Source organism: Pleuronectes platessa, chromosome 21 (assembly GCF_947347685.1).
Source record: "Pleuronectes platessa chromosome 21, fPlePla1.1, whole genome shotgun sequence".
In the NCBI taxonomy this organism is placed as follows: Eukaryota; Metazoa; Chordata; class Actinopteri; order Pleuronectiformes; family Pleuronectidae; genus Pleuronectes; species Pleuronectes platessa.
The window spans coordinates 9,988,231-10,003,491 of NC_070646.1; the positions used below are offsets into that span (position 1 = coordinate 9,988,231).

Here is a 15,261-nt window from a genome sequence, read left to right on the forward strand (position 1 = left end):
CAACAGCAGCAAATCCTCTGTATTATCCAGGTGGGGGGGCGGAGCAGCAGACAGACACCGTCGGCGGCTCTTACCACTACAAACTCTCTAGCTATCTTCGTCCATGTCTTCTTTTTTTTTTACCATTTCTTCACTGGGAGACATTTGTTTTCTTTTATATCCCTCACTGTTTTCACTGGATTTCTAGGAGGCCAAGCGGATAAAGTCCATAGAAAGAAAGAGAGTCCAGAAAGTGTCTAAAAGCAGCTACAGTCATATAGACGCAGCCTGAGGCTCGACCCAAGCTGCTACAAACAGGTCTCTCATGACTTGTGTCGCTCCTAATAAATCTCGAGATAATTCATCTCTGTGAAACGAGCCACTGGAGAAATTTTCCTGCAAAATTGATGTGAGATCCCGACGGAGAAGATTAAAGCACACAGGGCTCGTATGAGAGCATTGTGACAGTGCAGCTAAGTGATCTATTACATGTTTAGAGAAGCATTAGAGAGCATTCTCAGGGTGTCTCCGCGTGTTTCCAGCTGCGTTTGCTATCAAGCCCCTCTGACTCTGTTTATCTGGTATAGAGCCCTCTTCTATTCAGCTTCCCACTGGGCTTTACACCAACACACACACACACACACGAGCTACACAAACTGAGATGAGAGGCACCAGGCGAAATTTACTGTCATACAAACAAACACATACACAACCAGGATCCTGAGAAAGTGCAATGAGAGAGCAGGTGTCAGTTTTCACATGAGGCTCTCATGGGGGCTCGCAGGGTAAATATGCAGCAGTTTTTTGTTGTTTTCTTTTTTCCGAGACTGTAGCGTTGGTTCTTCTCAAGGCTTCTGGTCCCTAGCCTCTTCACCTGCATTGGGAGGCGGGAAAGTGTCGATCCCAGTTCTCCCACTGACTCAACACACAGCGAAAACTATTTTTCACAGCCTGTCATGCTTTCAGGACCTTGAAGTAACATCGCGATTATAGGTATTGTGGAATGAATGCTAAGGATTTAGAGCTATCTGAGTTCTAATCTTGATATGATGCAGTAATCCAAATAATCCAAAGTATGTTTTCTTTATGCGATGTTCTCAGCTTGAGTCCCAAATGAAAACTGTTTTTTTCCCAATAAATTCTTCATTCAAGGTTTAGCGAGACTGATTCCACAGCCACTTTATCATTATTTCCCGTGACTGTCCTCAAACCAACCGGGCCAAACATTAAGACGCAGCACAAACCACGTGGCGGGAAGAGCCTCTTCTCTGCCTCCCCGAACATCGAGGCCAACTATCAGAGTGTCCCGTCAAGGTCTTAGATCTCATTACCAGCAGATAGAGGACACTGTGCAGGAAAACAAACAGCAGCGATCTCAGATCAGCCGGATTAGCGCCGAGGTGCCATGGGAAGCTGCAGAGGAGTATGGGAACGAGGGCGTCGCAACTTCTCAACCCAGGTCAGGTCGTGCTCTGGTGTTTCAGCTGGGACGCACAGATGATAGATAGAGCAGCTGCCACACCAAACTTATGTTATTAAAACTGAGAATCTAAACACAGTCAGACGCCAGCTGAAGGCTGTGTTAACTCCCTTTTTATGAGCTCGGTGAGGTATTTATGAAACTGGTGGCGTTCATCGATCCGCTGTCTAATTTTGTAGGTATGTGCATGGAGCCCCTGCACAAATTAAACTACACAATTAAACCAGGATATAACACTACAACTTTCCACCAAAAGTGGCAGAGAGGTACAGAACTTTATCAAACATTCCACATTGACAAAGGTACAATTAAATATAAATGGAATAATACTGCTGTATATTCTATTTGAACTTTCAACAGGTAATGTGCAACAGAGCGGCAAATCTGATGAAGGCCAGAGTGCCGCAATCTGAAGGTGCTTTTTTATTACACTTATAAATGTCTTTTTATTTTTCCACAACAACGTATTTTCCTTTTTTGTTTCCAAATCTTTGAAAAAGCTGAAGCGTTTGCGAATATCTATAAACTTCTTCTTCTATTTCAATTTTTTTTCATTGCATTATCAGAATGCCTTGGTACAAAGGAGTGAAATATATTCCATTCAATGAAATTTGCATGATATTTTCAGCCCACACAACTGTAAAATTCTCCCAACATTGAATAGATCATACAATGACCCTGTATAATCAAAATAAAATTAGCATCTCAAACATGTCTGGATTCCCCTCCCTCGTGAAAAACCATGTAAACAGACATCGTTGGTATGTGTGAAAACGTTTGAAAAGAGTCTCTCTGTGTGTGAAGCGGCGAGAAGAGGCAGCGAGAGAGACACACAATGTCAAGGTCCCATAAATATCAGTGACACCACACTGTCACTACATCCTCTCTGTGTTTACACACACACACACACACCCACACACACAGAGGGGTATATATAGAACAAGTAAATAGACACACAGCCACAGCCATGCATGCAAACTCTCGTATGCGTACAACAGCTCTGTTTGAAGACGCTCTCATTGGCGGGCCGTTGAGAAATTAAAGAAAAACAGAGAGAGAGAGTTTACGGGAATCTGGTTCAGTGCTTCAAATATGAGGTCAGAGATGGAAACGTAGGAACAACCAGGTCCGATGGTTCACACACTCACACTGACCGTCAGCAGGAACAGTTTGTTTGTATGCAGGTTTACACACTGATGTGAAATTTGTGATTTATTTTCATGTGCACAGTCTGGTGTGAAAGACCTGGGACACTAACAAGGGGGATGATTCTAAGGATCAAATACATTACTTTTCAATAAACAGATAGTTATTTCATCATAAAAAATCATGGAGAGGAAGAAGAAGAAGAAAAAGAGGGTGCTTTGAAAATACATGGGGATAAACCATCACAGATCAAAACATATATAAGAAAGATGACATATATGATAAAAATATCAAAAACAGACAACATAATTTAAAGCCAGTTCAAAATCAGGCATTCACAGGCTTCACTAAAGCATCTGGGCCTGATGGTAAAAGCCTGGTCACCCAGTTACCTCCCTACCTGGGACTTTGGAAGGATAAAAAGATTTACTCCTAACTTTACTGAGACCTTTGAGTTCCTGCAGAGGATCCCCGTTCGGGGGCAAAGTCCTTGCGTTTTAAATGCAGCTTTGGTCACCAGCCTTAAGATCCTAAGATTGAGTGAGTAGCTCTGTAATATGTCCGGGGAGCTGACCATGCTGAGTTTGAAAAGTTATTAAAAGTCTCTTAAAATCCAGTCTCAATGCAACTGGGGGACAAAAATGCAGAAGATAAGAAATCGAGCGATATTGTCCCTTTACCCTGGGTGTTGGTTAAAATGCAAAGGCAAGAGCCGAGACACTGAGGGTTGACTGATGCTTGTTATAAGGAAACTGCAGTAGTATAGGGATGAAAAGACAGAAAATATAACTCAACAGGTCCTGCCCCAATAAAGCATCAACTTTCCAATGACACAGTTGTTGACTTTACTCTGTATATGTCTGTATCTCATACTTCCAACTGTTTTTTGGTGTTGAAAACTCTGAGAATAACCACTTTAATCTCCCTGTGTTGGAAACAGGAGGTGTCCCGTGCACTGTTACAACCACATGCAGTCAGTAAATACGATCCAGGCCGGGTTGGACCGAGCTCAGGTCATGCCACAGTCAGAAGGAGTGTGTGCTATTGTTTTAACGGACACGTGTGAATACATGCACACTGACGGGCTTGACAAAGTGTGTAAAAGTGCATTTGACTCCACTGTGCACACACGGATGCCCTGACACATCTCTGACGTCCATAACTAAGTTTGGCCACTTATATATTCATGTTTAAGTTGAAGAAAGAACCACCACCTCCTCCTCCAGCTCTGCAGAATACCATACTCAGTGCTGCTGCAGACAATAAAGCAGCTGGATTTCTGCACATGTGCCTTTGTGTCGGTCTGAGGTCTTGTCATAACTCCATCGCAGGGGCCTGGACTCACACACACACCCATGCAAAACCACACACACACTGAAAGTCACCGACTCGGGGAGATGCATGGCAGTGCTGCCACAAAAGAATATTTGATTTGGTTATAAATACCGCCACATGAAAGAGAAGCTCAGCGGGAGAAAGGGCAGAGGGCACGGCAGCCAGAGGAGACGGAATCTTCATCATCATCATCATCACTATCATCATGTCTGACAATCAGGTTAGGGGTTTTAAACTGTGACCACCGCTTTATGGTTCTTCTTCTTTTGTCGTCTCATGAACATGAAAACATTATCCAACATTTCTGGAGCTTATGAAAAATACATGGAGCTGGTGTTTGAAAAATAAACTATTGTGGAATGAGGCTGAGGTGGAGCAGTGAACTGATCACATCCATGAAAAAGTTTTTTATAAGTAAGTGCAGTGGAATTGGGATGTAAAAAATAAACTATGGTTCATGAGAATTATGAAGAATCGCTTACGTTTTATTTAAAATCAAACCAACATGATTTAAAGAGAAAGTGGCAGAACGAAAGTTAATTAGTTTTCCGGGAAACAAGTTATCTCTGCATGACTGAGCAGCAAACACACTTGTAATTGGTGCTTTTCTCAACTAAAACATACTTCTTCTTTTTATTACCCCTTTTCTTTCTAGAAGGCAGATTTCATATATTCACCTGTTGAAGGGTGAACACGTGTCCTGACCTACAATTTGAGTTTATCAGCCAAGTTAACATGTGAATATATTAAAGTGGGATTCTCAACCCGTCGGGACATGTCAGGACTTGTTGGTTTCGGACAACATTTATAAAAATGTGTTGGGGTCCGGCTCAGTTAGTTTTCTCTCGGGCTCGGTCGGGTTCGGACTGTAATACTGAACCCTGTGCCACGCTCTAGTACTTTGTAGTACTTTGTAAAGCTGGAAAAATATATGGGTTGGCTGATAAATATAATACAAATTTAATAAATCGACTGATGTGAGCATCATCTGTATTTATCTGTTTGTTTTTGCCCATGTGGCAATATGATTCTATCTATGAGTTTTTTTATTTAATTAATTCGTGATTATTTATGTTAAAGTTTTTGATAAAACTATAAAAAAATTAAGCCTCAGTTACACTTCTTTGTCATAAGGGTTTGATAACAACACCCTGGGATTGATTGACAGGTTTTGTAAAACACACATCAGTCAATATATCGGCATTAGAATTGTTTTGTGCCTGAATATTGGTATTAGCATTGTGCCTCTGCGAAACCTTATTGGTGAAGTTGGTATTTTCGTGACATCACAACCAGTTTGGAAACAAATCCTGTTCCACCACCAAGTTTACACCAGTGCATAGTGGAAACCTAAAGCCTCAAGTGAGAATGAACTCTACATCAAGTGCCTGTTTCCATCCTGAATCTTTAAATTAGAAATAAGGACAACATGTTATAAACTTTTTTTAGGTGGAGAAAAACTCCATCAGATTCAGATAACTATATATTTTCTGATGTGTTGGAACATGCAGGGTGTGGAGTGAGGCTCGGATCTTTAAACTCTTATACTGAGTTAGGTTAATTAGTCATTTCTGAGCAGACATGTCCAACACAATAGTGAATGGCAACATTGGTTTGTCTCGCGTCCCCCCCTCCTCCGTGTGAGTGGTTTAAAGTTTATCACCCCGCGCTCTGATTGGTCGCTGAAGTTTTTCCTAGGGGGAATAAACTCCGGAGCTGGTGCGCTGTTTGACGCACAGCAGCCCGGAGGAGCAGAGAGGGAAGCAGAGGCCGTTCACTGGTGTTCTCTGATCTCACACAGCAGGGTGAGGGGATACAGGAGCATGGAGCCGGCCACACATAGAGAAAGAGTCGTTTTATAAAGTTTGTTCTAGGACTCGACAGGATTGGAGGATTGGAATAGTCTCCCTCTGACTTAAAAAAAAAAAACTTTGCATCCAGCGCCGTTGAAAATGGGCCGTGTGGGGATTTGGATTAACGCAATTTGGATTTTACTTTTTGCCATTTTTCATGGTTCTCTTTCGAACTATTCCGAGGACCAATGCAGCTGGAGAGGAAGGCAAGTATTTCTATTTACATCTGTGCTGTTTTTTTTTTTGCATTTGCATTTGGCTAAATGGGGGGACGATGCAGAAATGAGGCTGGGGGATGCTTCAGGCGTGTGTTTGTTTGCTTGTGTATTTCTATAAGACAATGCACGTCTGCATGCAACATGTTGGGACTCGCCATTAGCGCGCAATTAAAATGTTTGCGCAGCTCCGCGGTGCAGCGGCTGCGCCTGCGGGCAGTCTGCAGGAGGGAGGAAGGGTCCAGACAGGCAGGAGACTGAGGGATTAACGGGAATACTTGCAGGAAACACGCAATGTGCATGCGGCTGTGAGGTGCAGCCTCTTCTTGGTGCATTGGAGAAAAAACGTGCAGAAAACATTACAAAATTACTTAGTTAAGATTAAATTAAAGGCAAGTGCTTCGACACACCTGCCAATAGGTGGCGCCTTCTCTGGATAGGCCCTAATCTGCTGAAGTTCTACTGAAGCTGGATTTCTACTTCTCTATGTCTCTATGATAACTTTACTCTTTGTTATACCTGTTCTGCCAATCCTGCAATGATGTTTGTGTGTGCGAAGTGTGTGTGCTTCATCAAAGTTTCCACTGATGATGATGTTAGTCCGACTTTTACTCATCTCCATCTTCCTTCCTCCCCACAGTGGTTTGTCCCAGCAGCAGGGCAGCGTGGAGCAGATCTCCCTCCACTGCTCCGAGGGCACCCTGGACTGGCTGTATCCCAAAGGTGCCCTGCGCCTCAGCCTCTCGCCCCGCCTGCCCTCCGTGGCGGTGGGGCCCGGCGGCAGCAGCTCGGGCCTCATCACAGCCTGCGTCAAGCCCTCGGAGCAGTTCCACGGGGCCCAGCTCTACCTGGAGAGGGATGGAGTGCTGGAGCTGCTGGTGGGGGACCGCCTGGAGTCCTCACCCCCGCCCAGGGTGAGGTGCTTCAGCCGGTTGCCCGGGGAGAGGGTGGCCCTCTACCTGCAGGCAACGCCCCACCAGGACATCAGCCGGAGGACCGCCTCGTTCCGCTACGAGCTGAGGGGGGACTGGACCGCTCGGCTGTCGCTGGACACCAACATCATCAGCAGTGAAGGTGAGGCAGTGGTGCATGAGTCAGCCATGTTGGATGGAGTGAAGCCTCTTAGGGTCAAATCTAAGGAGGAATGGTGACATTTTTTCCTAATATTCAATGAAACTAAAATAAGGAAGTACAGGATAAGTCTTGGCCAGGTTTATGTAGGTTACCTTCTCGTTATTTCATAAACTTAAATTAAATCCCAAACTTTTTAAATTGACCGAACTGTGGTCACAAACTTTTCTTCCCTCCTGAAAATGTGTGGCCATTAAAAGTTTTTGCACCACAAGCGATTTATATTATACACCGTATAATCCTCCCTGTAGATGATTCATAATTCATAGCAGGCCTCTGTGGGCTGCTCGGACTTTCCACGGCCCACGTAGAGAGGAAGTGGCCAAACTTTCCCCCAGAGGCATGCTGGTTAGGAGCAGGAGAAGGGGAGCTGTGGAGTGCTGAGAACGGGGGGGGGGGGGGGACAAAAGCTCAGTATGTGGGGCTTTCTCCAGAGTCCAGAGCCCTTTGAATGGGTGCCGCATGAGTATGCTGGGATTACTGCCGTCTCCTAGGCGACAGGGAGGCCTCTGCCCAGCTGAGATGCTCCCCTCCTTTGTTGAGCTGCCTCTCTGTGGGGAGACTTGTCTGTGGCAGCGCACTCCCCCCCACATCTCTCTGTCACACACACACACACACACACACAGTGATTAGGTTTGGAAGGGGGTTTGCTGTGGACTCGAGAGGAAGGAATCTCATTTATCAAGAGGTTTTCACTAAAGAGGAGAATGTGTGGGGTGGGCGAGGGGCCTCCAAAGAACCACAAGGAGAACTTTAAAAAATGCCAGGACTTTTTTTTTTTCTCCCTCTCACCACAATTCAGTCACAGCAGACAGTGAGAACTTTACTGGGTTGTTGTTTTTTTTTAAATCCTTTTGTGGCCATCTGTAAAACCTGCTGTGAATTTCAGGAAGTTGCACTCCATTTAAAAAAAAAGAAGAAAAAAGTACATTTATCAGGCACTTAGGTGAAAGGGGGGGGGGGCATGGAATTTTCTGGGAAGTGGGATTGTGCTCCTTCTTAAAATCTTTGATGTCCTCTCCCGCTCCCTCTCTTCGGCCCCCGTGTGAAGGCTTTGATGAGGTGTGACTGTAGACACCCTGAAAGGCTTAAAGGGGGGGGAAGTTTCATTTGGCCTTTAAATCGTCTGCAGTGGACGAGCCTCCCACCTTCAAACTCTGCCGGTTCCTCCTCTGCCAACTGTAAAAGTAGCAGCTGTCTGTTAGGACTCTGTGGTTGGTCCCTCCTTTGTTGCGCAGAGTTCGAGGTCGGGATTCACATCTCACATTCCTGTGCATGTGAACTGGAAATGCGGCCTTTGCTTTCCACGGCCTCAGTAGAAGTGTTAGCATATAGGTGTTGTCCAGAGTGTTGTGAGGTCGCTAACTGATTTTCTGTTTTCTCCCCAGAAGCCTGCAGACCCTGCAACAACACGGAGATTCTGATGGCTGTTTGCACCAGTGACTTTGGTGAGTTACATTTCTCACCTCGGCGAAAAAAACACAGCAAACCAAATGCCGAATACAAACAGGATTAAGATATTAAACCGGACCACCAAAAGTCAAGTAGTCCCCTCGCTAAAGCCGCAGAACGAAATGATTTTTGGAGTCAGAATCAACGAATGAAATCCCTGCGTCTCCCCTGAGAACGAGCAGTGGACTAATCTGCAGGCCTCTGATTGAGCTGTAATGGAAGAGAGGAGAAGTTCAGCTGGCAACAAAAGTTAGAGGGATTAGTGAGCAGGCCCGGGCCTTGGGAGAGTTTTATCGTCTGTATCACACAGAAAACCACGTCTCTGACTGAAATAGGTCTATGCTACATTTTTCTAGTTGGCACAAACACTCGTAATAACGTTAGTCAGAGGTGCATGTTGGGAGATGACCACGTGAATTTACTAGAAACTAACCTGATTGTTTTTTTTTATCCACAGTGGTGCGTGGTAACATCTGGTCAGTGATGGAAGACGACAACTTGCGGGCGGCGGTGATCAAGGTCAGCGCCACTCGCGTGTTCCGCCAGAAGTACGCCCTGTTCACCGGCAACAGCCGCCTGACCAGCAAGGGCGAGATCAGGACTCTGATGCAGTGTGGCGTCAAACCGGGACGCGGCAGCTTCCTCTTCACCGGTCGCGTCCACTTCGGCGAGGCCTGGCTGGGCTGCGCTCCCCGCTACAAGGACTTCCAGCGGGCGTACACCATAGCCAAAGCAGCCCAGCAAATACCCTGTGAACTGGCTGTAGACTGACTGCAGCCTAGTGTGGTAGCTTGTCTATGACACAGAACCATGCTGGACTCGAAGCCAGGCCAAAGTCAGCCCTGTTCCACGTTTCGGGAAGAAGCCACGGCGCGCGACCGTTTGCCGACGTTGCCCCGGAGCCACCGACGGGTAATCCCAAAGGGCTGAGGAGCGAAATGGACTTTTCAAACACCATTTCAGTGCAATACACAGTCACCAGGTCCAGAAGACCCAGTGGTGCTGTGACATGGGGGGAAATGGAGATTATAAGCATTTGGCATTGGAAAGTTGTATGAACAGTGATGCCGCTTCAGAGAAAGTCTTAAATTACGTTAAGCCATTAATTCAGGCCCTCGTCAGACTCATTGCTCAGGAACTCAGGAACATTTGTGAGAACTTTGACAGAAAGTGTCCTGCCTTGTAGTTGAGATCCTGGTGAGGATGCACCGCAGGCTGCGGTCTACAGTTTCAAAATGGCTGCCTTTTTACCGCAGTTCAGAAAACATCAAATCACAGGACAGTGATGTGGGTTTTTTATTACTCCACCTCCAATGGGGTCATTCTCTAGTTACTATTATTAAAGAGATTATAATAAAAAAAAGTTAATGTTAAGAGAATATTTGCACTGATTAAAGAAAGGGAATGATCTGGAAAGTGTGATGCTGCAAGCACTGAAAACCAAATAAGAGAAGCAACTATATGTAGCATAGCGGAGCGATTGAGAATTTAATATATGTACAGATGATGTGAGCACGTAGACGAGTGACACGCGGCTGAGGCGACCTGAGCAGGTTCCACAGCTCCATGTGCACTTTTCATTTGTTCTGGCCAACTCAGAGATTTTGTTTCTGAAGGGAGGATGCGGTCTTCGCTGCTCTCTCCTGTTTGAAAACGATCCAACAACTGCCTTTTAGAAGACAAATCTGATGTCACGTGCAAGAAAGACTCAAATAATCTCAGTGGAAAGACTTATTTCTACCCAAGGCTCACTTTGCATTTATATAACTTCTTTTAAACGATTTCATATCTGATGTGCACTATGTCAACACGAGGAAGGGGTTCATACCAAATGACCATGATGAGCTGAAGCGCTATGTCTTAAGAGCGTACACTGCCATTTTACTGTCTGTCATTTTTTGTCATGTGAATTTATGTGAATATAAATGTGAATGTAAATATGTTTATAAGAAATTCTAGAAACAACGGCACGAATAATGCCTTTGGAAAAAAAACTTTGTTCCCGAATTGTGGATTATTTTTATGTTTGTCTGTGTTATTAAAAATATTACGTGAGAAAACACACCTGACGTTTCCGGATGTTTTTGAATTTCTTCTTAAAGCTTCACATTTATTCACTTAACTAAAACTAACTTTTAATTCAACAGGCTCATTTCATGCCCCTTTGTCCTCTCACCTAACGCATTAAACTCTTTAATCTACATTAGAGTATGTGGCTCCAAAGGTTTCGACCACGGTAAACTTTTCTCAGACATAAGTCTCTTCAAGTGCTCATGAATCAGACGCCTGAAAGCCGGGAACAATTGGAGACGCCGGAGAAAGCGAGGGGGCCTTAACGGCGGAGAGATTTAAGGAGTGTTTAGGACCCTGAGGGCATTCGGACGGGGAAGGAGGTAGAAAACAGAGTCTGGAATTCTGTTGTCCTCGGCTCCCATTTGCAGGATTCAGGAAGCAATAAATTGCGATTAAGGGAGCGGCGTGGCGGACGCGGCTGGGCCGAGGTGCCACACAGTCGCTCACTTTGTCCTGACCACGTGTGAGCGAGGACACAATCAAACCAGATCTGTTTTCCACTCAACCCAGGCCGCACGCCTGCAGCCTGGAGCCAACTTTTGTTTCCTACCTAGACACCGTAGACATGCGCATCAGATAATTATTAAAGTAATGAGACAGCAAGATTTTAGGTCCGACACCAGTGTTGATGAACTTTAAAGAAAATCTGATTTCCGCAGCATACGTCATGACCTTCCACCTGCATGCTCCACCAAGCCTCCTCCCCCCCCCCCCCCCCCCCCCCCCCCCTCACCTGAATGTTCCAGACATGTTCCTGTCATTGTGAACGCTGAAACAATCTCCTGTTGCGTTCTTAATATGTGAAAGGCAAACTTCGGAAAATATGTCCAGACCCAATGATGCAGACATTCTCTGGAATTCATGTCTGAACGATAAACTCACCACCTGTTTCTCCATCTTAAAAAGTTCTGCACAACATGTACTGCAAAGCGCGATCTCAGATTTACTACACGCAGTAAATCCATTTGAAAAAGAGCAGCTGGGGGAATTAACAAGAAGTTTGGGGTTAAATGGAAAAGAACCACAAAAGCTCGCCATGCTTCCCATGTCTGGCCATTGGAAACCCCGGCGCTGGTTCTGCCACTGCATCACTAGTTCATGTGAGCGAACCTCCAACCTCCCCGGCTATTTACTGCCTCAGTGCTCCTTTGAAACATCCCCGGAGTTGGGGGGCCCCGAGCCGCTCGACCCTGCACACACACACTCATCGGGCCCCCTCCTCCCCTCCAGTCCATCTGAGGTTACTGCTGCAGGCCTGATAAGCCAAAACAAAGAGCACTCAAATTATACTCCCTCGGCCAATACATCATGTGACATTTAGAAAAAGCTCGGCTTCCTGAATTGTTGTCACTTCTCTGTGACCCCAGCATGAACCCTGGGAAACTGCAGTAGTAATGTCTGTGTGGCCCCCATGACACAGCGGCACAGTTTGACTCTGCACAAGCTGAATTAAAGCTATTACAATTATGACTTTTTGATTGTGCCAACAATCCAAATCAAGCTCTGGGAACACAGAAAAGTTTTAAATAACTTTTTCCATATAGAATGTTTGTTTAAAGAGCTGAAAACACATTATTGTGATGAATTCCATCGTGCGATTATGCTGCACACAGGTAATGAAGCATGCACTCCCTTAACACTGAGGGGTTTTCCTTGTTGTTTTTGCAGAAAGCTGCAAACACAATAAACCCTCCTCCACCCCTCCACCCCTCCACCCCACTCCGCTCTTTATTCTGTCCCGCTGTGCGGCTGAGGTGAGGTTCGGCTGCAGCAAAGCGGGAAACACTCAGGAAAGTGAAATCCAAAGCGATGGGACAGAGTCGCCGGGTGTGGACTTCCGCCGCTCCCTGGGGGAGTTTGAGGGGAAGCAGCCAGAGACAAAGCTCCAGAGATGAGAGCGCACGCAGGGGCAAAGTGCTTCTGGACACTCCCCTGTAGTCCGGCACAACAAAACCCCACCTACAGCACACGGGCCCTGTTATTACAGCAGCAGCAAATCTCCTTGTTATCCAATATGCACATGTGAGGGGCTGATCTGCCCTTTTGTCAAGAAGAAAATTAACAGCTATAAAGTTTTTTTTTCTGTAAATAAAATGATCTAACTAACTCACCAACTTCCTTAGTTTGTCCTCATGAATATGCAACAGCAGCAGACAGACACAGAGCAGGAAAAACACAGAGAGAACTGTGAATCTTTATATTTTCTTGTTTATTTTTCTCCTTTTTTGTCATATAACCCGGTAACAACTGCGAGTTGTGCATCAGTGATGCGTCATAGGTTTAATGGTCAGCCTGACTGCACTGCTTCTGGTAAACCGTTTAAATTGTGGGAAGTCGTTTCTTCTGCCAAGGAGGTTAAGTTTCCACCAACAACAGCTGGTTAGGTAACTGTTGACCAAGTCGAGAACATCCATTAACTTTGTTTTATAAACTGTTGACATCCTGTAAACGTAATTGTTTAAACCTGTTCTGTGGTCGGATTTCTCTCCCACCTCCCACTCTCTCCCACTCTCTCCCACTCTCTCTCGACTGGATCTCTCTTTTCATGGGGTGCATCATGGGAACGTTCCCACATCCTGGTCCACAGCTGCTGGGTGCTGCTCTGTTGTGGGACCAACAACACTGGTTGTGAGGCTCTGACACACACTTGACGCTCATCTCAAATCTCTCACCTTGTGCCAAAAGATACTTGAAGCCTCTGAATGACTGAATCACAGAAGCTTTTCTCATGCTTTTCATTTCCAGAAATCTTGTTCCTCTGTGAGGACTGAGCAAGAATAATATTTTACAGTGCGTGATTGATAATTAGGTATCTAATTGCCCTTCACAAAACATACTGAACTAACGTATTAAGTCCTGCACTGGGGCCACAGGTAACCGGCAAAAAGGTTTTGGGGAGAACTCAGAAATTGAAATGATCGTGCAGTAATTTTTACATCTAAATCAACTTAATCGACTGCAAGGATTTTATTTTATTGTGAAAGCCACCGAAAAACACTATGGAAGCACAGTGTTTTAGTGTTTGATAGACACAAGCTACAATTGACACTTTTCCAAATACACAACTCAACCACCACAACGGGGGGACAAGTAAGCCATGATGACCCAGTGGATGTGAGGGACTGTGTATGCAGCATATGTTTGGTCACAGGTGAAGGGTCGGGTCATATGTTAACAGGTGGGTCTGGATCTGTCTCGGAGATAATTGGGTCGGGTCCAGTTCCGAGCTTTTTTGGTGCAGGAGGGTGCGAGTTTGCAAAATTGCAAATGCAGGTTTCTGACCCAAGGTTCCTGTGAAATATCCAAACTTTATCTGAACAGCTCTAAGTGTTTTCTAACATATCTTTGGGAGTTCCTCTGCAGCTTCTTCACCAATAAGAAGAGAGAAGAGAGTGATGGAGAAACAGCTGTGTATTTCATCAGGGTTTATTTCCCCCATAAACAAAAGCTGGTAATCCAACTCCCTGCTACCAAATGTCAGTGGCTGCGCATCCTGCTGCCGCTCCATCAGCTCAGCACCAGCTGACAGGCAGCATGACGTTCACCACCGCGCTGTGGCATCCCACTCACCCAGCTGACAATCTCTGGTTCCCATAACACCCTCGCACAGCTGGCGATTCGGATGATTCCCAAATGGAAAGCGAGTGTTCAGGTTTGAGAATGCACCACCACCCGCTGTGCCAGGGAAATGCCAGTCAAATCACACGCTCTATGCCTCGCTGCTACCTGACCCTCTTCGGTGCCGAAAGTCGTGCAAGGCCGAAACTTTCTGTGGTGCAGGGACTGTCGGCAGCGATCGCCATTCAGGGGCCAGGGAGAGAAACAACCGTGGTCAGCCATAAAGTGGAGTGGGCAGTTTGGGTGGGTTGAGAGGTCAAGGTAGAATAGAGAACAAGCGTGGAGTGGGGCGAGAGCATGTTTATCTGGCCATGTTATCCCTCTGAAGTAGTGAGGGGAGGAGAGTGCCGAGCACCCTTTGTTCCTCAAGAGCCTGCAGATGGCTGTAATCCCCTCCAAAATGCGCACTGAAAATCAATCAAGACAGGGTGGACATGGTGCATGAGTGTGTAGGCGGGCGACACTTTTTCTCAGGGAGGGGGTCCCCACAAAGAAACTCAAGTTGGGTCAAACAAGCGTCTTTCGGTGCTTTCCCGCCAAAAAAAAGTATTGTCAGGACAGACAGAGGGAATGAATTGCTACCCCCTCGAAACCAAGGCCCGCTGCCGCTACCCCTCGGGTTGAGCTCGGTACAGCTGCCAGCTCCTCGCCGTGTCCTGGGGCTGACGTCGCCCGCAGGGGGGTACAACCACAAAAACCACTGTAAGAAGGCTACTTAGGGACATTCACCGCGGCTCACATGGACGTGAATAGGAAAAAGTCGGGCGATTGTCAGAGAGAGAGCGGGATTCATTCTCTGGATCTCCACAAAAGTTTATCATTATTCATTCATTAGTGGTTCTGATACTTCAGAATGGTTTAAAGTGACAAACCAACAGACCATCCATGCACAACGTTTGGCTAAATGTTGAAATACTGTATTCGTTAATCTTTCTAACAATTAAAGAATCCTCTGTCTTTCTGTTTGTGGCTCAAATGT

General features: G+C 45.8%; 1 protein-coding gene across 1 annotated transcript; it reads left to right on the forward strand.

Annotated features, from left to right (window-relative positions):
- Positions 1 to 5,650: 5,650 nt before the first annotated feature.
- Positions 5,651 to 10,655, forward strand: metrn (meteorin, glial cell differentiation regulator). The gene is made up of 4 exons (XM_053413829.1): positions 5,651 to 5,999; positions 6,649 to 7,082; positions 8,528 to 8,587; positions 9,049 to 10,655. Exons 1-4 carry the CDS (start codon positions 5,893 to 5,895, stop codon positions 9,360 to 9,362), a joined length of 915 nt encoding a protein of 304 aa, XP_053269804.1. The 5' UTR covers positions 5,651 to 5,892; the 3' UTR covers positions 9,363 to 10,655.
- Positions 10,656 to 15,261: the final 4,606 nt, after the last annotated feature.